Source organism: Oryza glaberrima, chromosome 10, assembly GCF_000147395.1.
Source record: "Oryza glaberrima chromosome 10, OglaRS2, whole genome shotgun sequence".
NCBI lineage: Eukaryota > Viridiplantae > Streptophyta > Magnoliopsida > Poales > Poaceae > Oryza > Oryza glaberrima.
The window spans coordinates 17,146,046-17,170,989 of NC_068335.1; the positions used below are offsets into that span (position 1 = coordinate 17,146,046).

The 24,944-nt window shown below is 40.1% G+C and overlaps 1 protein-coding gene and 1 pseudogene across 1 annotated transcript; one reads left to right on the top strand and one right to left on the bottom strand.

Annotated features, from left to right (window-relative positions):
* Positions 1–924: 924 nt before the first annotated feature.
* Positions 925–5,008, bottom strand: LOC127753328 (uncharacterized). Its single transcript, XM_052278809.1, has 14 exons — positions 4,871–5,008; positions 4,508–4,674; positions 4,187–4,408; positions 3,966–4,102; positions 3,594–3,836; positions 3,290–3,438; positions 2,663–2,727; positions 2,488–2,556; positions 2,232–2,405; positions 2,014–2,150; positions 1,658–1,942; positions 1,367–1,509; positions 1,222–1,275; positions 925–1,114 (listed from the first exon to the last, which is right to left on the bottom strand). Coding segments are annotated over exons 1-14 (1,938 nt in total). The 5' UTR covers positions 4,873–5,008; the 3' UTR covers positions 925–1,023.
* A 6,032-nt stretch (positions 5,009–11,040) lies between these two features.
* Positions 11,041–16,086, top strand: LOC127785919 (uncharacterized; annotated as a pseudogene).
* The last annotated feature ends 8,858 nt before the right edge of the window (positions 16,087–24,944 follow it).

Consider the following 24,944-nt stretch of genomic DNA (forward strand, 5'->3'; position numbering starts at 1 on the left):
CCCTATAGTCCCGTTTATACAACTGGGATAACGAATCCGAGACTAAAGATATGTATTTTTAGTCCGGTTGAAATAAACAACCGGGACTAACAAATTACTCGTATACGGTACATAACAAATCTAATCATAGCTATTTTCTTACATTTCGACAGACCTCCTGGTCTCCTAAGGAAGAGCGAGCTTCCCTTTACAGTGAAAATATCACCAATCAAAAGATATGTTGTACAAATACAAAAAAATTGGGAAATACAAGAAGTGGAAACTCAGAACAATAATGTTAGCAGCAGCTTAGCACTTGCTAATAATTTTACAGTCCTGTCAAGTAATAAGTAATGCCTCTTAGTAGGAACTTAAAACTGTCATCTTTGCTACCGACTAAATTCAGCTGTAGTTGCAATTTGTAATCAAGTGATAGGTCACACTAGGCCTCAAGCTGTGTAATAGTTCATAAATCTAGGCAATACTTAAACAAATATATGAGTCAGGAAATCTGCTTGCCTAAATATCGTTCTGGGACACATTTTAAATGCATTTTAACCTTGCTACAGTCAACTAATGGTCCACAGAGTTGACACATTCTGAAATTATTTTTAGTTCTGTAAATAAATAAATCGTCAATCTCATATACTCAAACTAAAAGAAGCTGATAAAAACAGATGTGACTTGAAGTCTTGAACAACAGAGCTCATTCAGCCCAAGTCAAATCTTGAGCAAACTTATATACAGTCAGTCCCATTGGGGATCCCTATGGCCCTACCCACTGGATGAACACATCAAGGACATGATATGAATAATATATCGGTTAGCTAATTGCTTGATCAACATAACTTCATAACTACTCCAACAGTGGAACTACTTTTGACACACCAAAAAAATGAGATAACTCGTAAATTGCTACAGTCAAGTCACATAGATAATCCCTGGACACCAGTCGTTAAACTTACATATATTTTAGACAAGTCTGTCAAATAAGTATTACTTGCTAAATGAGCAGAACAAGGTCCGCCAAATACCAACATGAGTTTACTGGAGACGCCTTCCAATACACTTGGGTACATAAGACCTATCTACATCAAGCGAACCATGATACCAGTATGGCTCGGGCACAGGCCACCTGTCATCCAAGATAACTTTTCCTATGTAAATTGATCGTTGAATACAACAATCTAAGATGCCAGAAACAAGTGGCAATGAAGAATCCAAAAATAAATAAATAAATACCTGTTTTTCTTCGTTCCCTCACCAATATCTATGGGCATAGGATTGTTACATCCACTGCGAATAAAAAAAATTTCAGTCTAAATTCTTAGAATAAGCATTATGCCTACTAGCTATCATCAAGATATAACAAGGAAAAAAATCATACCTTTCTGATGGTAAATCATTCACTCTGCTTAAAACTTCGACAATCTTATGCCTTGGTAGGAAAGGAGTTGCTTCACTTCCATCATAGAAGTTCATGCCAACAAAACTCCCATCAAAATTAATAAGAGGGCCTCCAATCCCAGCCTAATACAAAAGAAAGGACCCAATGTTACTGGAAAAGTTGAAATTCCTGAGAAGTCATGTGCTGTGATTATAGAGATAACTCAGATTCTCATGCAACTATCTATATGGGCTACTACGTAACAAAAAAAGTAAGAGAAATTCACCACACCTTCTTGATTTTACATGTGGACAGCTTAAGATCTTTGCAGTCAAGTTTGCATCCCTTTTTACCACGCTTCACATTACCAATTGTGGCCATCAATGGTCCAAGTCTAGTGTCACGCCCTATAGCTACTACTTTTTCAGATGGCTCTTGCACTGTTTTACTAAAAATATCTTCTGGGCGAACAGCATTGAAATTCTTCTTGAGACTGACAATAGCAATATTATAGTTTAAATTATAGAATTCCAATGTCCCACAACAACGTTGGTTCGGTGGGAGAAACACCTCAATCTGCAAACATAAAGTGAGTTCAGCTAGCAATCATATAATAAAGATAAAGATAAATGACTAGGAGAACCAACCGTCAGGTTACTATCAATCTTGTCGTCATAATTACAACGATTGACCAAACTTGCTGAAGTCAAGATGACAGTGCGCGTAGCTTTGCTTCCATGCCACTTTATAATCAAGCCTGTGCATGCAAAAAACCTCACGAAACCTATACATTACAACTTTAATCATTAGTTAGTGAAGGTAAAATTGCATAGAAAAGTAATGAACATATTGCTGTCAAAATCACCATTGAATGATGCAAGGGAGACAACACGACGAGATATATTTGTCACAACTTCTTTCGGAAGTTGATACCAGACACGATTCCTACAAGACTTGGCTGGATCACCATAAGGGTACCCTTTCCATGCAAGTAATTCACCAAAGCGTTCTTCAAAATGATTAAGCAATTCCCCATTCACTGGTTAAAGAAACAAGATCAGAAATTAACTACAAAGAAGTGCACAAGGGAGATGAAAGCAATATCAAAAGCAACGACTTACATTCAAGCACAAGTGGTGGTGGCATGGGATACCCATAGGATTTTAACCGGTAAATAGTTTTCATAAATCCTGATGCAATTAGGAGATCATTATTAGTACTCAGACGATATGTGACATTGGCATAATAAAGAACATAGGTAACATTTAGAATGATGATTCGCAGTATTGTTCACACCTGAAGGTATTATGCTTGATACACCTTTAGGCAACGAATATCCTCGGAAGTGGAGATGTTTAGGACTGAGAGAACACAGTATACTTGTTATGACAAACAAATAAATACAAACGAACTAGCCCAACCGCAAAAACAGTCATACCAACACAGGAACCAAACTGTATGAAAGGAACCAAGGTATGAAAAATGTACTAAAAAAATCAGGATATTAAATATTCAACATAAGACATGAGAGGACTGAGCATATTCAAATGTAAGAAATATAAGTTGCACTATCCATATGGCCAAAATGAATTGTTTTGAGTTTAAACACTTCCTCATTTAGGAAATACATTAAGCATGGGCACTAATTTAGTAAAGGACATGTGGCACCGATGTTGGTAACCATAAGGTAGAGGTATCAAGAATCCAAATTGTTTCAATCCAAAGATTACAGTGTGAAAACTCTGAAGGCTCCAATGCTGCTAGAATCAAAAGATAACCATGTGAAAACTCCTAAGGTCCCAATGTTGTTAGTATAAAAATGGCTTACCTTAAACAAAGGGAATAGGAGACGAATTTGGAACAGCTATCAATAAGCTAAGTGGGGAAGAAAAAACTCAAATAAAGGATGTGTAAAAGACATACTTCAATATCCCAAAATGCTCCAAACGCTTCCGAAGCAATTTTGTTGGTAGGAAAGCATATGTCAAAGTTCCATCATCATCATGGCAAATGCTAAAGTTCATCCCAATAAATCCCTTATCCTTTCCAAGAAGCGGCCCTCCAAGTACAGCCTAACAAAAGCAAATTGGTAGGATAAAGGAAAAAATGTATTGTTTTTTTTACTTCGTTGCAAACAATGATACCTTAAGACCACCAATATTAATGCAATTATTTAATTCAAGTTTTCCATCATGCCAAAAGTAACAAACAGATTATAACAACATACCTTAGAGATATCTTGATTATCAGGAACCCAGGTGTTGTTGCAGCGAACAAAACCATCCATGGCCATTAAATTGCCTGACTCGAAGGCACGCCCAGCAACTAGTGCTTGAATACCATCAGGACAGGCCTTAAAACTTATAGGACGGACCTCTATGAGCCCAAAGCACGTGACAATAGCAATATCATGGTCATATAGTCCTAAGAACCCATCAGTAATTCTATTATTAGGAAGGCGCACTGCAACCTATAGTGATAAAAGCAGTACATCAGCTTACAATGGCCACAATTAGTTTGGATAAATAAAGCAAAATGGAGGGCGTAATGAAGGCCAAATAAACCAGCAAAATGGAGGACAATGATTTGCAGCACCAACCCTCAATTTATCATCTCTATTTCTCTTCTCGTCGAATACTCTAACCAAAGCAGCTGATGTCACAAATCTCGTTAGGTGTTCTCTAGTTGTCCCATCTGGTAGAGGTATGCCCGAGCATGCAAATAACATCTTATCTCCTGGACAAGATCATGGTTTAAATAATTAAGAAGTGACAACTAAATACAAATTACGAAAATCCATAAGCATCGGAGTGCACTCACCATCAAACAAAGCAAGGGAGACAACAATGGTAGACAAATCTACATCAACATTAGCACTGATTCGATAAGTTTGTTGACCGGGATTGACAACATGGCCAAATGATTTCTCTTCAAAAGCAATGCTCGAAACTTCTCGATCACGAAGATCTTTGCCGAATCGTTCCTCCTCTATAGCACACAGATTGTTGTAATAATTAGCCACTGCCTTCCGAATCTCTTGATCTGATTAACGAACATGATGTATACACAACTATGAGTGTTTTATTAGAGCAACATATACCAGAAAAACAAGAACCAAAAAATTCAAAATCAATGACACACATTTTCTCATATTTTTTAAGCCGCGGCTTGGCTTGTCTTTCTTGCCATCACCCCTACTTGAAAGCAATGAGGAATCAAGTTTGTTCCTTCTTTTTATGGCTCTTTGCTCCCTACTCACACCTCTTGTGCAATCAATCTGCGCCTCGTTTCTCAGGGTCTTTGCAGTCCTGAAGAAGAAAGGAAATGCAAATGGTTAGTCAAGGTTTGATCATAATGCATGTGTGTCACGCCCGAAAATTCACAAGTAATTTCCAAACTAATTTGTGTATTAAAAATCCTCGTCCAGGAATCACCCGAGGTATACAAACTGACAATTTATAATATATAGATTCATCATAATAACTAAAGTGATTAAATACTTACATATGAGGCACTTAGTCCTCACCACGAAGAAAACTGTAGCGGAAAAGAAAATCTAGCGAAGCTTCAACTCCACTCCACCGGACAACTCACTGGGATCTAAGCCAAAAGTCTTCTCCTTATGGATCCTTTTTCTCCAACTGAGGTTTGATGATTATTGCACGGTGAGTATATGAATACTCCGCAGGCCACACAACAAGTATGCAAGTGCACAGGGATAACAAAGGATGACATAATATAGGGTTCATTTGCGAAAGAAACATTTGACAAAGAGTTGAGAATATGTAAAACAGTAGAGTAATTAATTAAATAGTATTAATCCAACACTATACAACATAACCGTTGCATAGGCCCAACCATATCTGAACAACCATGCCCGGTTGATAGACCCAATCTCCAAAACCAGGGACTAACCATTTCATTCCAGGAGCTAAACCAAAGTATCATCATTTATCACATTATTATTAATGAGTAGTGTGGAACTAATCAAGAAAAACATTGTTAGGCTCACCCTATAACCGCGGACACGGCTACTTGAATAGTTTTACTCTGGCTAGATGTGTACAAATTTACCTACAAGACATAGAACCATAACATGTTGCCATGCCCTCAGTACCACCACGGTACCTCGAAACATGACTGTGACAAGAGACCTCGCATAACACAATTCAAAGCAGTGCACCTTCCGGGATCATAAACTCCCCTTTAGACCAAGGTATAAACTCCCCAGCGAATCCCGTGGGCTTATCTCCGCAACTTCTCACTCTGGCACTCCATAATGAACCATGCTATATAATGTATCCAGCCGTTGCCCACGCTGGCTTGTGGTTAGTACAGTTAATGCTTCACAATAGTAGCTCGTGAACTGGCCCTTAATTGTCATGTGCACGACCATCAAAACCATGTGCTCACAACCCACCATTATTAGGTTTTAATTGGCATTTAACTAATTAACCAATCATGATTGACCATCGTGAGCTACCATTAAATATCCATCATTAAATAATAGTGAAGCATTAGTTATCCCCATAGTGTGCTAATGTTTCAAAGCACGGGTAAGCAATTACATCTAAATATCTAACTAAACCAGTATATAAGGCCCAGCTAGTCAAACTACCCATAGGATAATAAAGTTACCTTCAGCCATAATATGGGGAAAAGGCTCAGACAACCCAATGACATTCAAAAATAAAAGCATATTTAAATGAAATAAAGAATTTAAACATAGATTCAACATGCTCAAAGGGTATTTTGAGATCTATGTGACTTGCCTTGCAAACAAGCGTCTTCAATTCGTCTTCAGGAGCTTCTCCAAAGAACGAACGATCATCCGAAATGACGGAAAACTAAACCTAGAACGTAAAATGAGAAAAAAAACACTAATAAAACCAAATAAACAATACAAATAAAGTTTATAAATGGGTAGAGGTTGAATTTATATGAATTATGTGATTTGAACGATCTCATTTCGAGTTCGTATGAATTACTTATGAATTAATGAAATTTTAATTAATTAAAACATGTAAAGAAAACATCATATTTGATTATTTTAGAACTGAAAAGGAGGAATATGACGTAAGCCCTAGGATAGGAGAGAGAAAGGGCTTGTGATAGGTGGAAACCATTCGTCATAGAGACAAACGGTAGACCGGTTTTACCATGAATCACGTCCACAGAGGTGGTCAACGGGTCCACGGGATGGATGGCTCAGATTGGTTTGACTTGAGATCCGACGGATGAGATCAATCCCGAAATAGGATTTAGGATAGCAGCCACGTGACATACAACAAGCAGCCATGGGGATGGAAACGACCACGTGGCACTGACGCGAATGCCACGCGGGATAACCAGCCGGCCGGCTTAGGACGACGGCGGCGGAAAGCGAGAGCACGGGGAGGAAGAGGGGACCGAGGCGAACCTTGCCACTACTTACACGACGATGAACGACGACGGGAGACACCGGCGGGGAGCTCCGAAGGGCAGCGAGGTCGGGTCGGCGGTGGCGGCGGTTTTCCGGCGACGGACGGCGGCAACGGAAGGGTAGTCGGGCTTCTCCTCGGCGCTGCGATGCGGAGGAGAGCGACGGCGAAGCTCGGCGATGGTGGGAACAACGGTGAGTGGCGGCTGGAGGTCGATGGGAGGCAGCGGCGCTAGGGTTCGCGTCGGCGAGCAGCTTCCGGTGGTCTTCGGCGCAAGGGAACCGGCGGCCGAGGTAGCCCTCGTCCTTGCGGAGCCAACGAAGAGTTAGGCAAAGAGGGAGGAGATCGGCTCGGACACGGCGGGGATTGGCCGCGGAAGAGTTAGGGTTCGCCGGCAAGATAGGAGATCAAAACCGCTCCGATTCGGGGAGATAAACCACGGGATTTCTTCGATTACTCGAGGGGAAGGCAAGATTAAGAATAACGGCAACAAATCCCCTCAATCAATTTCGGAAACGGAACAACGAGACGGCCGAATTTGGAGGGGGAGGGCAGGCGGCACAGGCTCGGTTCGGCCGACTGAAGCTTGAAGAAGACACTGTAGCGAAGGGACACAAACGGACTTCTTCGGTTCCAGACTTCCAGCCCAAAAGGAGAGAGACGCAGAATGAACTTCTCTGGAAAAGGGACCTGCAGCTTGGGCTGCGGCTTGGGGAGGGGAAGAGAGGAGTCGGGCCAGATTCAGCCCAAGACTAGGAACTGCAGCTCGGCTGCGGCTTGGGCAGGAGGAAGAGGGGAGTTAGCCCAAGACTAGGAAGAGGATTTTGTTTTCTTTTTAATTTAAATAAATTGCTGAGATGATGTTTCATTTATTAAAATACTTCCAATGCTCAAATAAATACAAGAAAAATCCTGAAAATACTTGGTCACACAAATTATTTAAGAAAATGTTTATCTAGCCTAATTTCATGTTCGATTTTTTCACAATTTTATTCAAACGCTTACTTTAATTATTAAATAATTTCTAAAAATTTCTTTTTCACAACAATTTATAATTTAGCGATTTTTAGGGTGTGAAAATGCGCCAACACCAATTGGAAAATTACCTCACTTTCGGTTTCACTAACAATACTGACAATCATAACGCCATGAATTGAATCAGCTTGTGCTCAAAATCAATACCTAATTGACTTGATTATTAATATTTGCATATAGATCTGATACAATGAAAAGGTTCAGTTTGCCCAAATTTACTTTCCGTTGTATGGCGAATTTGCAAGTGGTTACTAAAAAATAAAGGTAGAAAGTTCCTAGCTAGCAACTAGTGGTGAACCAACATGCACATGGATTTTATTTGCAGCAACGAAAAAAATCTAAAATATACGTACTACATGTAACATATGGCAGAATAGATTGAGGAAAGTGCAGGTGTTTTCTGTCGACAGAAGAAGGTTAGCAGCAATATTCCCCAGTAAATAACAACTTACATGGTGCAACTTGGTTAGATCAATATGATGGCGTCCGCCGGCCGGTGTCGCCGCCAACCGTGATTTAATTTCGCCGCCGCGTCCGCGCGCGAGATGCCGATCGAGATGGGTTTTTTTAGGGTTCGCGTTTATGCGCCGTAGCGCATGCAGATGCGGGGCGTTTGTTTTGTGGAGAATCATCATCTTATATATGTGGCCGGCCCACCAGTTGCAACGGCAAATTCCTGCAGTACTTTCCTCAATCTCAAACACCTCCTTTTTTTCTCTTTTTTTTTTTACGTGCGCCATCTGCCTCAAGCACTTGTTACTATTCCGCAGGAAATACTTCCATATATTATTCTCGGTGACCTCCTATAATTAATTTGCTCCTCTCGATCAATTAATCTGCAGATTAGTCGTTCTGCTGAGATGATGCTGTCCATCTTCGTCTTTGTCTCTCACCATTGACATACAACCACAAGGCAGAGGTAAATCGTCTTTGTTCCATTAGTACATGAGGCCGGGTCGAGGTGTACGCATCTATATTCTCAGAAGAGGCGCCGCATATAAACACAAACCATCATCTCCGGCGCAGGCATCTCGCAGACCGGCGACACGTATTCTCCGACGGGCGGGGGCATCGCGGTCGGCGGCGATTCCGGCGGCGAATCTGACGGGCGGGGGTGATCTAGGACGCGTCTCACGGCTAGTGATTCCTTCCAACCCTATATATACATCTCTGGTTCGATCGCCTGCTTCATCTCATCGGGGACAGGTTGCGCCATGTAAGTGTCGTCTATTTACAATATCTTCGTGGTCCAGCGGTTTTTCTTTCTTTGTTTTTGTTTTTTTTTTTTTTGCTCATTGAGTAGTTCCAACTGTGTGTGTTTCTACTCTGCATGGGCTACGTTCTCTTCGATTTTATGTATTTTTTTTTGGTTGTTTATCCATGTGCACACTACTGGAAAAACGTTTTTCTCTCCCAGTTCGTAACCCCTTTACTCCCGGGTAGCAAACCGGGAGAAATAATCCATCTTTAGTCCTGGTTGGTTACTCCCGGGAGTAACCAACTGGGACTAAAGATGGCTGTGCCCCGTCCCGGTTGGTCCCCTTTTCTTTTTTTTTTATTGTTTCTTTGCTGCCACGTCCCGGTTGGTCCCCTTTTATTTTTTTTCATCGTTTCTTTGCTACTTACCAGTGTTAATCCCTGTATTTCCTCCCAAATCAAGTGGGATGTATATCCCAAATCAAACCTCAAATCTCCAAATCAAAGTAACATCCCAAATCATTCACATCACAAATCCCAAATCATTCACATCACAAATCCTAAGTTACTTATAAAAAAAACTCAAATATACATCACAAATCCTTAAAAAAAATACACACAAATCAAATATATCACAGATTATACATCTCAGATCCATGCAATGAATCACAAATTCTAAAAAGAAACTATACATCTTAGTGAATCACAATTTTTTTAAAAAAGAAGGGACGCCCCCCGGCCGCCTCCATGCATGCGCTCCGGCCATCGCTCGCCACGGCCGGCCCCGCCGGATGCCACCGCGCGTGGCCCCGTCGGCCGCCGCCTGATGTCGCTCGCCACGGCCGGCCTCGCCACCTGCTGCCGCTGGCCGCCTGCCCACGTGCGGCCGCACCGGCCGCCGGATAGGAGGGGAGGAGGGGGAGGAGAGGGGAGAGGAGGAGGAGGAGGAAGGGGAGGAGGGGGAGGAGAGAGGAGTGGAGAAGGAAGGGGATCGGATCTGAGAGGAGGAGAAGGGATGATCCGATCTTATCTAAATATCTCGTTGGGACTTAACCGATCAGATCCAATCTTATCTAAATATCTCGTTGGGACTTAACCGATCAAAGATGGGAGAAAATATTTACTCCCGGTTGATACTAACAACCGGGACTAAAGATTACCATCTGGATGGTAGATGTAAATGATCTTAATCTTTAATCTGGTTGGTAGTATCAACCGGTAATAAAGATCATCGGCCCCCTGACATACCTCTAACATGGGATGAATCGGGACTAAAAATGATCTTTAGTCAAGCGGGACTAAAGATCAAACTTTTTTAATCAGGACTAAAAACAATCTTTAGTACCGGTTCTTATTTGAACCGGGACTATTGTGGAAATCAGCCGATCCAGCAAAGATCACTTCTCCAGTAGTGGCATGTTTATTTTAAGAAAAAAATTCTCCATGTGCATGTTGGTCCATTGAATAGTGTTTGGGCCGTTTCCCCTATTTTATTCCCACTTCACTTCTATCGAACTATAGTCCCGGTTCTTTAGTTTGGTTCAATTGGATTCTGCTGTATGTTGAATCTTTTCTGTTGTGCCGTACCCTTTGTGGCTGGCAATCTTACTATATTTTCACCACTTGCTGATTTGCCAAACAACGCAAAGATTTGGGTAAACTGAAGTTATTATATTAGTAAAAGTGCCCGTGCGTTGCAACGGGCGAAGACAACATCAAAAGAACTAGACAAATTCACTTATTTTGTTCATAAATATTTAACATTTACAATATGATTTGATTAAACTTTAGAAATTTTGATCACCAATAATTTTTTAATTGTTTTGTTTGAAAGTAGAAGAAAATATATACATAGCTGAAGAATCACAAAGAAAATCCAGTTCTGAAATGAAGGGGACAACATTTCATACCTTAAGATACTATTCCGATTAGAATTTAGAACTGTCGGTAGTGTCACGTTTGCGTGTGTTGGAGAGCTGCCTTGCTTGGGGGTTGGCGCAGCAGGACCATCTGATGGGAACGATGGACAGAAAGCCCAGGTGGCCAGGGAAGAACAAGGAGGCAGATGCACGAGTCCGATTGTATATTCGTATGCACGTCACCGTCCGCTTGCTGCTCGCATGATTGCACGAGTCCGACTCGATGACAAGGCGACGTACTGCCCGACAAAAATATCTTTATTTTTTAAATAGTAGAGATAGAGATCTATACCCAAATAATCAAGTCAATTTGGTATTGATTTTGAGCACATGCTGCTTCATAGTGTTACGATTACTAGCATTATCAGTGAACCCGAAAATAAATGGTTACAAGGTAGTAAGGTGCTCTATTGTTTTAGTTTTCCAATTGGTGTTGCTACATTATGATCAAACCTTGACCAACCATTTGCATTTACTTTCTTCTTCAGGACTGCAAAGACCCTGAGAAACAGGGGGCAGATTGACTGCACCAGGGGTGTGAGTAGGGAGCAAAGAGCCATAAATAGAAGGAAAAAACTTGAGTCGAGTTCTGGTTATGTCAAGTCCCGCAAGAGGCTCCCAAAAGTTTACATTGAATGTGAGTAATTGATTTGAATTTTCAGGTTCTTCTTTTTCTGTTACATATTGCTATAATAAAATACTCATAGTTGTGATGTATCATATTCGTTAATCAGATCAAAAGAGACTGAAGGCATTGGATGCTTTTGAAAAAAATCAATGTGCTATTGAGGAGGAACGATTTGGTGAAGGTCTTTGTGATCGAGAAGTTTCGACCATTGCTTTTGAAGAGGAATCATTTGGCCATATTGTCGAACCCAGCCAACAAACTTAACGAACCAGTGCTAGTGATGATCTTGATTTGTCTGACATTGTCGTCTCCCTTGCTTTGTTTGATGGTGGATGCACTACAATGCTTATGAATTTTCCTTATTTGTGTTTAGTTGTCACTTAATTATTTAAATCGTGATCTTGTCCAGGAGATAAGATGTTATTTGCGTGCTCGGGCATACCTCTACCATCCAGAAGATCTAGAGAAGAACTAACAAGTTTTGTGACATCAGCTGATTTGGCTAGAGCATTTAATGAGCACAGAAATAGGGATGATAATTTGACGGTTGGTGCTGCAAATCATTGTGCCCTTCGTTTTGCTTGTTTATTTGGGCTTTACTACGTCCACCATTTCACTTTATTTATTCAGATGAATTGTGGCCATTGTACGATGATGTGCTGCTTTTATCACTATAGGTTGCAGTGCGCCTTCCTGATAATACAACTACTGATGGGTTCTTAGGACTATATGATCATGATATTGTTATTGTCACATGCTTGGGTCTCGAAGAGGTCAGTCCTATAGATTTTAATGGAACACCTGCCTGTCCTGATGGTAGTCCTCTTCTAGCTGCTGGGCGTGCCTTCAAGTCGGGCAATTTAATGGCCATGAGTGGGTCTGTTTATAGTGGCAACACCTGGGTTCCTGATAGTCAAGATATCTCTAAGGTATGCTTTGATCTGTTTTCTACTTTTTGCATTGATGGAAAACTTGAATTAGATAATTGTATGATGATATCGGTGATCTTATAAGCCTTAAGGCACCACTGTTTGCTGCAAAGTAATATATATATAGTGTGGATAGACATATACAGATGTCTAAGAAAATCAACCACACGATAGCAGTGGAAAAGATTTGAGTAGTTTAGAATCAAACTGCAAATATGAAACTATTACAAACATGAAGCAAGTAAAAGCGGGATGTTGGCACTCTGAAACTGCAAACCTAAAACGCTTCTATTATGTGCTTGTTGACTGCAAACCTGAAACGGTGGAGATCGACCGAGAGGCGACGTTGCCGGTGGAGACAAGCGGATCCAGACACGGCATCGATTGTTGGCTGCTGTCGTGCATGTATTTCACCTAGGATGGCAACAAAATCATGACAACAATTCCAGCAGAACAAAATAACGACAGTAAAAATTATTTGGGATGGACGCTCTCAGCCGGCGCCCGGCGGATGTGCAGACGCGATGCCGAAGGTCTGACGCTCTGGGGCGGAGCTCGTGGAGACTGGATCTTGGGGCGTCGTCGAGCCTGAAGCCTGACGGGCAGAGTAGTGGCGTCAAGACGGGGCCGCGGGGAGGGGTGGAGGGGAGGGAGCCGAGGGGCGCGGAGGTAGCAGTGAGACTGGACTGGAGGCGGACGGCCACGACCCTGACGACGACCCCGGGCGGCGCACCACGAACAAAGGTTGAGAGAGGGCGGGACTAAGGTCGGCCGGCAACGATGGAGCTCCATGGGGATCTTGAGCCGCCAAGCCACAGCGCGCCTGCCTTCACCCGAGCAAGACCCACGTGGGAGGGAGGGGACGTCGGATCCGCCATCGCGCCGCCTTCAGCCGTGCCGGATCCGCCTCGCTGCGACCAGATCTGTCGCCGCCTCACCGAGCCTCCAGTCACCCACCACCACCGCACCCGCCCCCGTTCAGCGGTGGAGGAGGTGGAGCCGCCGCGCCTCCCGCCCGCCGACGCCGCGCCCGCAGTCACTTGTCGCCCCGAACCACTATCGCCGCCGCTCCGCCACATGAGAAACTGCATGCCTCCGCCGGATCCGTAAAAAGTGGAGAGGGAGGGAAAAATGGGTGGACGGCTTCTACGATGGAAGAATAGCATGTAGATTCAATAGTAAGCAATTTACTCCATAAAAGTGGGAGGGGGAGGGGGCGCAGGTGGGCTGGGGTGCACGGGAGTGGGGGTGGGGGTGGGTAGGATGTGATGGGGAGCGTTATGCGGTATAGTATGTGTGTATGTAATTTTTCTTTATAAATAAATCCTACCACTTTGATTTGTTAGGTTGTACTTGGAGGGCCACTTCTTGGAAAGGATAACATATTTCTTGGGATGAACTTTAGTATTTATGATGATGATGATCGGACTGTGAAATATGCTTTCCTACCAATGGAATTACTTCATGAGCGCTTGAAGCATTTTGGGATACTCGAGTATGTCTTCTACGCATCCTGTATTTGAGTTTTTTTCTTCCCCGCTTAGCTTATTCTAAGTTGTTCCAAACCTATCTCTTATTCCCCTTCCTCATTTAATAAGGTAAGCCATTTTTTATACTAACAGCATTAGGACCTTGGGAGTTTTCACACAATAATCTTTTGATACTAGCTGCATAAGAGTAATCTGGATAGTGCAATATGGATAGTGCAACTTATATTTGTGACATTTGAATATTCTCAGTCCTCTCATGTGTTATATTGAATATTTAATATTCTGATTTTCTAGTCCTTTATTCATACCTTGGTTCCTTTCATACAATTCGGTTCATGTGTTGGTATGTCAGTTTTTGCTGTTGGGCTAGTTCCTGTACTTTTGTTTATTTTTATAACAAGTCTACTTTGTTTGCAGTCCTAAACATCTCCACTTCCGGGGATATTCGTTGCCTAAAGGTGTAAAAAGCATAGTACCTTCAGGTGTGAACAATAATGCTACCTATGTTCATTACTATGTTAATGTTATCGTACATATGATCTGAGTACTAATAATGATCTCCTAATTGCATCAGGGTTTATGAAAACTATTTACCGGTTAAAATCCTTTGGCTATCCCATGCCGCCACCACTTGTGCTTGAACGTAAGTCGTTGCTTTTGATATTACTTTCAACTCCCTTGTGCACTTTATAATTAATTTTTTATCTTGTTTCTTTAACCAGTCAATGGGGAATTGCTTAATCAATTTGAAGATTGCTTCGGTGAATCACTTGGTTGGAGAGAGTACCCTTACGTTGATCCGGCCATTGGTTGCAGGGAGCGTGTCTGGAAGCATCTTCGGAAAGAAGTTGTGACAGACATATCTCGTCGTGTTGTCTCACTTGCATCATTCAATGGTAATTTTTACAATGATCATTACTTCCGTGCAATTTTTATATTCACTAACTAATGATTAAAGTTGTAATGTATAGGTCTTGTGAGATCATTTGCATGCACAGGTTTGATTATAAATTGGCATGGAAGCAAAGCTTTGCGCCCTGTCATCCTGACTTCAGCCAGTTTGATCAGTCATAATGAAGACAAGATTGATAGTAACCTGAAGGTTGGATCTCATAATCATTTATCTTGATCTTTACATTATATGATGACTTGCTGAACTCACTTTATCTTTGCATATTGAGGTTTTTCTCCCACTGAATCAACGTGGTAGTGGGATATTGGAATTCTATAGTCTAAACTATAATATTGCTATTGTCAGTCTCAAGCGGAATTTCAATGCTGTTCGCCCAGAAAACATTTTCAATGGAACAGTGGAAATGCCATCTGAAAAAGTAGTAGCTATAGGACGAGACGTTACTCTTGGACCATTGATGGCCACAATTGGTAAAGTGATTCAGCATGGTAAAAACGATTGCAAACTTGATTGCAAAGATCTTAAGGTTTCCACATGTAAAATCACAAAGGTACCGTGGTGAATTTCTCTTGCTGTTTTATTACATGGTAACCCATATAGATAGTTTGCATTGGAATTTGAGTTATCTCTGTAATCACATGACACATCCGCTGAAATCTCAGGATTCACAACTTATACAGTAACATGGGTCTTTTATTTTTATTTTGTACTAGGCTGGGATCGGAGGCCCTCTTATTAAGTTTGATGGGAGTTTTGTTGGCATGAACTTTTATGATGGAAGTAGAGTAACTCCTTTCCTACCAAAGGATAAGATTGTTAAAGTTTTAAGCACAGTGAATGATTTACCATCGGAAAGGTACTTTTTCAGTTATATCTCGATGATAGCTGGTAGGGATAATGCTTATTTATGAACTTATATTGTATAAAAATATTTGATGACAGTGGGCATAACCATCCTATGCCCATAGATGTTGACGATGGCACAAAGAAAAATAGCTATTCATTTATTCTTTTTGTTTCTTCGTTGCTACTTGTTTCTGGCAGCTTAGATTATTATATTCAACAATCAACTTATATGGGAAATATTATATTGGATGACAGGTGGCCTGTGCCAGAGCCATACTGGTATCATGGCTCCCTTGATGTTGATATGCATTATATACCCAAGCTTATTGGAAGGGTTCTCTAGTAGACTCATGCTAGTATTTGGTGTACCTTGTTCTTCTCATTTAGCAAGTAGTAATATCCAAGGGACCTTTAGTGCTATTGTTAATCTGTTTATCTAGCGAGTATTTGATTGACTTGCCTAAAATATATCTTAAGACTGGCTTCCAGGGATTGTCTATATGACTTGCCTGTTGCAATTTACAAGTTGGCTCAACTTTTGATGTAACAGTACACTGTCGGAGTATTTATGAACTTGTGCAATCTACTCCCTCCGTTAAAAAAAAACTCAATTCCTGAGTTTCCATGTCACTGTCCGTCTTATTTGAAAAAATTATAAAAAAATTTTAAAAAATAAGTCATGCATAAAGTATTATTCATTTTTTATCATCTAACTATAATGAAAATACTAATCATTAAAAAATTCATATAAGACGGACGGTCAAACGTTGGACACAGAAATCGAAGAATTGAGTCTTTGGGGCGGAGGGATATATGCCTTGTTTAGTTCTCGAAAAAAATTTCCCAAAAATATCACATCGAATATTTAGACACATACGTAGAGCATTAAATATAGATAAAATGAAAAACTAATTGCACAGTTTGCATGCAAATCGCGAGACGAATCTTTTAAACCTAATTAGTCCATGATTAGCCATAAGTGCTACAGTAATCTACATATACTAATGACGGATTAATTAGGCTTAACAAATTCGTCTTGCGGTTTCCACGCGAGTTATGAAATTAGTTTTTCATTGTATACAAAAACCCCTTCTGACATCCAGTCAAATGTCTGATGTGACATCTAAACATTTTCTTTTCGCAAACTAAACGAGGCCATATACGTGTTATTTTCCACCATATACGTGTTATTTTCCATGTCCTTGCTGTGTTGATCTGGCAAGTTCGCTCAAGGTTCAAGGTCCATCTGCTTTGTTGGCTTTGTTTAGTTTGAATATTTAAGATGCACGATTTCTTTATTTATAAATCTAAAAATGTTTTTCAGAATGTGTCAACGCTGTGGACCATTAGTTGACTGTAGCAAGCTTAAAAAGGAACATTTAAAAAGCATCCCAAAACGATGGTTAGATACTGATGAGCGTAATGTTGTATTTTCCTCCTATTGATTTACAGCTAGGATGCTTATGTACGTGTGTACTTATATGAGTATGTTTTCCCTTTTAGTAGATTTAGGGCAAAGGATGTTCTTGGCCGTGTTTAGTTGTTTTGCTAAAAAAATTGATGTATACGGACACACATTTAAAATATTAAACGTAAACTAATAGCAAAACAAATTACAAATTTCGTGTGTAAACTGCGAGACGAATCTATTAAGCCTAATTAATCCATCATTAGCAAATGTACATAGCGTAATTAGGTTTAAAAGATTCGTCTCATAATTTACATGCAAACTGTGTAATTGATTTTTTTTCCACATTTAATGCTCCATGCATATGCCTAAACATTTAATGTGACGAAAAAGTTTTAAGTTTGAAGTGAACTAAACACACAGCCGTTGTATGGCGCGTTAGACGAAGAAAAAGCGAGAGCTTGAATGGAATTTGTCAAGAATAGATAATTAAATTATTCTGCCCGATTGTGCTTGTAGGACGCGTTGTATAGTAAATTGCTAGCAACTATTGTAATTGTAGGTCTTGTCCGATCGAGTAATCCCATCTTTAGGCCTAGTTCAGTTAGCAAGGATTACCCTAAGGGGGAACCTCTCCATAATCCATATATCCATGGAGGGATTGAGTGAATCCCTTGCTTTCTCCTAATCACTGACTAGAAACCTGTGCTTTGTTTTGGCTGGGATTTTATAAGTTTGTTGCTGTTGATGAAAATGAACAGCTGAGCCATAAAAGTTTGCCTCCCTAATAAGTTGATTTTTGCTACTGAACAATATCTGAATACATAAAGTAATAAACTAATCAACAGAAATGATTTGAAGTATGAGCCCATGAGCATTGAAACACACCCCGCAAATTAAACAAGTCGCATCAGCTGATGAGCAGGAGACATGAGCTGATGCCTTGACTTTCACCAAGAAGTCTGGACATTCGCTCTATTTAGGCCTTTTTAGTTTCCAAAACAAATAATTTTTATAATGTCACATCGAATTTTCAGACACATGTATGGAGTATTAAATGTAGGAAAAAAAACAATTACACAAATTGCGTGTAAATTATGAGACGAATCTTTTATGACTAATTGTGCCATGATTTGACAATGTGGTGCTACAGTAAACATTTACTAATAGCGGGTTAATTAGGCTTAATAAATTCGTCTCGCAGTTTTCTGGCGGAATCTTTTTATTATTAAACTACGTTTAATACTTCAAATGTGGGTCCGTATATCCGATGTGACGACCAAACCCAAAAATTTTTCCTAACTAAATAAGGCCTCAAGGTTTACATTAGTAATACACTCCCGGTTTAGTTTCCATACAAAATCTTTACACTCTGTCACATCGAACATTTGAACATCTGCAGGAATCGTTAAATATAGGCTAAAAAATAACTGACGGATTATGTAATTAAGTTTTTTTATTAGTGCCCGAAAACCTCATACGACACCCTACATAATATCCGATGTGACACGCCAAAACTTTACATCCTTGGACATGATTGATTTGTGTGAACTCCTTCCATATATGTAATATTTCCTTAACTTCTCCCCATGTACTCCTATATATATTTGCCCCCTGAGGCCCAATATAATCGATCCACGTTACATATGGTATTCCTCTCTCAATCTACTATCCAACAAGAGGAGCACTTGCGCGGGGGGGGGGGGAGGGGGGGATCGGAGCGGATCCGGATTCGGACGCCGGAAGTGAGAGTTTTTTTCGCTTAATTCTCTTATTTGGTTCCCGTTCGATCTAACTTGATTCTCATGTTTGTTTGGTTTTAGTTCGATCTACTTCTTTCTATATTCTCCTTGCGACTGTGTCCTGGTCTCTTTTCTCCCTGCACCTGCTTTTAATTCATGGATCAGGTCGGTGTATTATATCCTTCATGTGTTCTACTATTTTATAACACATTTTTTACTCTAGTTTTCTGATTTTATATCCCTTATTATTATTCAGGTTCGTAGTTCAATTGTTCGTTTACGTTTTAATTGGGAAAAGGAGGAAAAACAAGATGACTCTACGGTTATTATCAAGACACAGCATATGGTTATTCCTGGGATCATAATCTCAATCAGTGGTAGAGAAGAGGCTGTTATGATAGCAAACGCCACTTTCTTTAATAACAAGAAGAGTCAACTTAACTTTTGGGTGAGCTTTCCAAATTCTACCGGATATGAACAAGAACGTTCTGTTCCCTTTAGTGAAGTGGTTCTTGAGGATGAGTTCTTCTGCACATTTACTCTTAAGCCAATTGAAGGCGGTTTTATAAAACCGATCCAATTTGAAATTCAGCCTGTTAAAAGGATGGATGAAGTTCATTCATTTGTTTTTCCTAGAGAAGAATATATTACACCAACAAGCTATCCAAATGGTTTTATTACGTAAGTTCTCACACAAATATCCCAAACTTTTAGTATTTTGGCTTAAATAACATTAATAATATATCTTTTCATCTCCAATAAACAGATGTGTGACCCCAAAAGTTATACTCCCTCCTTCCCTAAATGTTTGACGCCGTTGACTTTTTTAAACATGTTTGACCGTTCGTCTTATTCAAAAACTTTTGTGAAATGTGTAAAACTATATGTATACGTAAAACTATACTTAACAATAAATCAAATGATAGGAAAAAAATTAATAATTACTTAAATTTTTTAAATAAGACGAATGGTCAAATATTTTTTAAAAAATCAACGGCGTCAAATATTTTGGGGTGGAGGGAGTATTTCATAATTGCAAGATGCATGAGTATGGGTACTTGGGATCACCGGTGTTCAATTTCCGTGGTGATCTTGTTGCGATTACATACCTTGATAAAGGGCAACTGCAAGCATGGACCGTGAAGTCACTTCTATCTGGTATCCTCCGTAGAAAGACTAGGTAACATGTTTCATATTCGTTTGTCCTCCATAACAGAGTCACTCTACACATAGATTTAGGTTAATTATATTTCGTTTGTTTAAGCAACAATTGCATTAATTTTTCTTACTGTTATTTCAATTTTGTATTTGTAGAACTCTTGTCTCCAACGGAGAGCATTGCTGAAGACAAACTTAGACAGTTAGACGCTCCAACTGAAGAATAAACCCATTTTGGAGCATTTTCTGTCTGATTGCAGTGCAGAGATTCCATGTTCATTGATGTTGCTGCTCAGCGAACCAAACAAACTAACTACCACAGTGTTTACACGATCATTCATCGCTGCTTCGTGCAATCGTGTGGCATCAACGCAAAGAATGATGTTATGTTATCTTAATTGTTAGACTATGAACTAGACTAGATGGAAAGAATATCCTTTTGTGCATCAAGTCCAGAACATCATGAAACTTGATGCTTTTGTATTCTTAAGTTGATGATCTTAATTTGATGGCTTGTAGAGACTCTTGAACTGGATGCTTTGGTAATCTTAATTGTTGATCTGATATTGATTGGATGTTGCTGCTGAAAACTACTGATTATGTTTATGGGTACACCTTACCATTTTTTTCCTATTATGTGTGTACAACTGTACACTATGCCAAATTGGTACAAAACTAGAAAATCAGCGCGCCATTAGCGCGCTTGTTAGTTAGCCCATTAGAAAGAATGATTATACTCCATCCAAAACAACGTTTGATTGAGATTTTAAAAAGCAGGCCAAGAAGATGTATATGCAGCCGAAGAGCACATACATAGCAAAGAGGCATGCTCAACGCTTCAACCTGTACATGCAGCAGAACTGACAAATGTTAACTTTGTGAGAGCACAACCAAATCTCATGTATCATATCCTGCAGCCAGTAGTTGCTGCAGATGTAATAGTTATTCATCTCTTATTCTTGTTCCATCCAGTCTGTTGTAGCTGTTCCCTCGTGAACCTCCACAATTTTGTAGTTCATTCATGTGTAATACAAAACTCATTCTGTAGTTGTCGTCTTTCCTGCATCAATATGGGCCATGATACCAATATTGCCATAATCTGTTAATTCAGTAAAAGCTAATTTAGTGACTGTTAGCTGATTGAACAGATTATTACTCTATTAGCAATAACAAGGCTAACTGTAGAAACTCATTTAGTTTAATTTTGCCCAGCTGTTCAAAAGCAAAGCTTAAAATCACACTCAAACACCGAGATCATGCACTGCACAAGATTTTCAAGAGATGATCTTTTGAAAGACTGGTAAGATGAAAGTGCTCAAACGTAAATAATTTATTTTGAAAGTACTCAAACTTTGCAATAATGTAGGAAAGAAATGCAGTACAACGTCAAGGATAAGCAAAACAGGGCAGATGAATTTATATTCTCCAAGATTTGTAAATCAGAAGACTGATACCTTACAACAAATATGACCAATTGTAGAATGTCTGGATGAGAAGTATGATCAAAAGTCCTTACTTGTTAACGACCAAATTTGGTAAATCATAAATCGGATTTGAAGTTAAAGTCGAAGCAGATTTGGAAGGAGTTCGTTTCTCGGAAACAGAGTGCGCATCGGCTACCGTCTGCATCGGCTGATACTGGATCGGACAAGGAGAAGCCGGTGTAGCCGATTTTAGTGAGATGTTTCTAGAATCATTGTTGGGATAGGTTGAGGTGCTGGACAAAGTATTGCCACGTATGGATTGAGTCCAAAGAAGGCAATTGTATCTATTAATTAGGATATTCTAGTAGTTTTCTTAGAGATATTTTCGGTAAGAGTCCGCCTAAGGGACTTGTTCGTATTTTGAGTTGTAATAGAGATAGAGTCGTGTCCAGCAAGGACATATCATGTATTTTGGGTATAAATATAACCTGATACCTTGTAAACAGATAACATCGGTTCAATAATAATTTCAGCGCATCACCACTTTTTTCTACTTTCATTCTTTTCGACGAGTTCTTGCTTTCGAATTGGGATGCATCGGTTTCGATCTCCGACGAAAAGGTAAAGCTTGTTATGGTGGATTGTGTTCTCGGGATTAGTGCTTATATCTTTATGACACTCTAATCATATTTATGTGAATCGTCGAGTTATCATATATGCTATATAATCTAGATCGATATTACTATCTAACTTCATCAGCTAGCCTCTATCATTGAAAACTGTCGATAGGGTTAGATATTGACATTGAGGTAGATTATATAGTATATTTACCATCTTGAAAAGGCTATCATCAACATGTTTAAATCTTATGTTTCTCTTCATGCTTAATGCTGCATCAATTAAGTTTGATCTTAAGTAATACCTTGGACTATAATATCTAGCTTATCTTACGAGTGCTAATAGAGATAGCATCGGAGTTTTAGCCGGTCTTACCTGGTTTAGTAATCTTGTTCTTTATATATTTACTTGATATACTAAATATGCCCTTTATATTAAGATCTTACTTGGTTAAAATATATTAAGTTATGCTATCAGTCTGTTAGGTTATCCTGAAATTAGATTGATTCATGTTTGGTATATATTCCATCTATGTGCTGTTATTTAGTTGCTGTGCAAATGGTAGGGTATACCTTCAAATGATGTATTTTAACTTTTATATAGCAAAATACTGCAGCACTCTAAAATTTCGGCAAATAAACGGAGACCGAAAATTGAGTACTTTTAAAAACTTTTGGATAAATTGCATCGTGCCGATGTTATTATTCTCTTTTACAAATATCTTGTGCCAAATAAAATAGTTGTAAGAAACCGATATGTTGGGAAAACAAAAGAATACCAAAACCCCAAAATTTAGGAAATAATAAAATCTATTTATATAACCCATTATAGTCCAAATATTGGTCACTATTGATTTTGGACAAAATTCACATTTTTGGAATACCCATGATAGACAAATACTTTGGTGAGTACACAAAATTAAATGAATCATCTTTCTCAACTTTCAAAACACCTGTTTATTGCGCTCTTGGTGCCCGATTCGGGCCAGTCGAACACCCAGTGCCGCGGAGCCCTACACCCGCGCCGCGCGAACGTCCCGTCGCGCCCGGTGGGTAAATGGTTTCCCCTCCTAGCCGTCTAACCGTAGGCCTGCATACCTAAGCCATGCCATTAACACCGGCCGATTTGCGAATCCGTAATGTGAGAGAGGGGTAGTAGAGCTCTAGCAGCGTTACCTCTCTCTCGTTCACCCCATCCGAGCTCCATTAATTAGGGCACGCACTCGCCCTCCCTCTCTACACCAAAAACACGTGCGCCCGCCGTAGTTCAGCCGGTTGGATCGGCCATAGGGAGATTCTCCATTGCTGAAAAATTGAGGCCTTTAGGGACCCTAGCACGCGTACGACGAACTGAACACGCCTAGGATTAATTGCCTCTGTCGCGCCATGACCGAGCTCGCCGAGAACTAGCTCGGTGCCGCTCCGCTCCGCCGTACCTTGTCGTCGCCGGAGGTGAACCTCCGCCGCGTCGCCCCACCGCGACTGAGCCGTCCCGGCTCGGGCTGGTCGCGCCAACCGCGTGGTGCCGCGCCTGCTCCCTTCGGCTGCGAGCGCGAGGAGGAAGAAGAGAGAATAGAGAGAGAGAGAGGTGGGACCCACCCATATATATTAGATGATTAGATCACAGTAATCACCTTACTAGTTGCGGTTACGTTAGACAATGGCACGTGGGTCCGGGTGATTAAAAATCTAACTGACTCAATTAGTATATGTGTGGTGCAATGATATACGGGACCCACCGGTGATTAAATGGCCGGATTTGACCCTCGGTCAACCAGGGCCGGTCCCATATGACAGTGGCACCACGAATTCTCTGTAGGAAATAAAACCGAGAAAAATCATAGAGGGGGATCCACCTGTCAGGCGCTGTTAATATTGGGCCGGTCGGCCGCATTGAACTCGGTCAAACCCGCACAGTCGCTTTTCACAATTTCCCGCATTATTTCAAATTTGAATCTTTAAACTAGCATAACTCAATCATTTTAACTCCGATTTAAATGAAACTTAGAACTAAATTTATATAAAATCCAGATTTATATTTTGGAACTGCTTTTGCAATTTATTTTGTACTGTATGAATTTTGGCAATTTTATTTGGATTCTAATTGAATTCAAATTAAATCTTTCGCATGTAAAATTAGATTATAAGGGAGTTGCTGAGTTGCTGACTGAGGATCAGGAACAGAAAGGCTGTGAGCAAGACAAGTCATCACTATTTTTGAGAATGTTGAATCTATTGTGAACTTGTGTTATTTCAAATAAAATTACATGCTATAAGAATCTCCTACTTATTATATGCCATACCTTGATTATTTAATACTTGTAATTCCTTTGTACTTTATATGACAAATGCTTAGCGAATGCTAATTTAGATTTATACATCCTCATATCTCTACTATTATAAAAATTCAAGATATTTTTGCCTAGCGTTTTGTACGTCAATAAATTCCGAGTCGGTGAACATCCTTAGGTATTTTGCCTTGTGTTTTACGTTTCCCTGGAATCAGCTTGCTATCCGATTACGGTTAATTTCCATCTTCGTAACTGCGCTCGCGTATGAAATAGCCCTGCCTGGACCAAGCTACCAACTGGGCAGCCCATGAATTGCTTCTGTCAGGCACAAGTTTGCAGTCCACACAACACAGCCCACGTGCATATGCAAATCTACCTCTTGAGCTAATCTGCTGTTGTCCTCATGTCAGCCCGTGCATGCATGTTGACCAAGTCATTAGGATAAGCACCAGTCACCTAGACCAAGCCATTCTCATGTTTATATATATGGGTGGACCCAGCACAATCGTTACTGAGAATTTTTTATATTTAATTATATAAATATTTTAAAAAATAAATTCC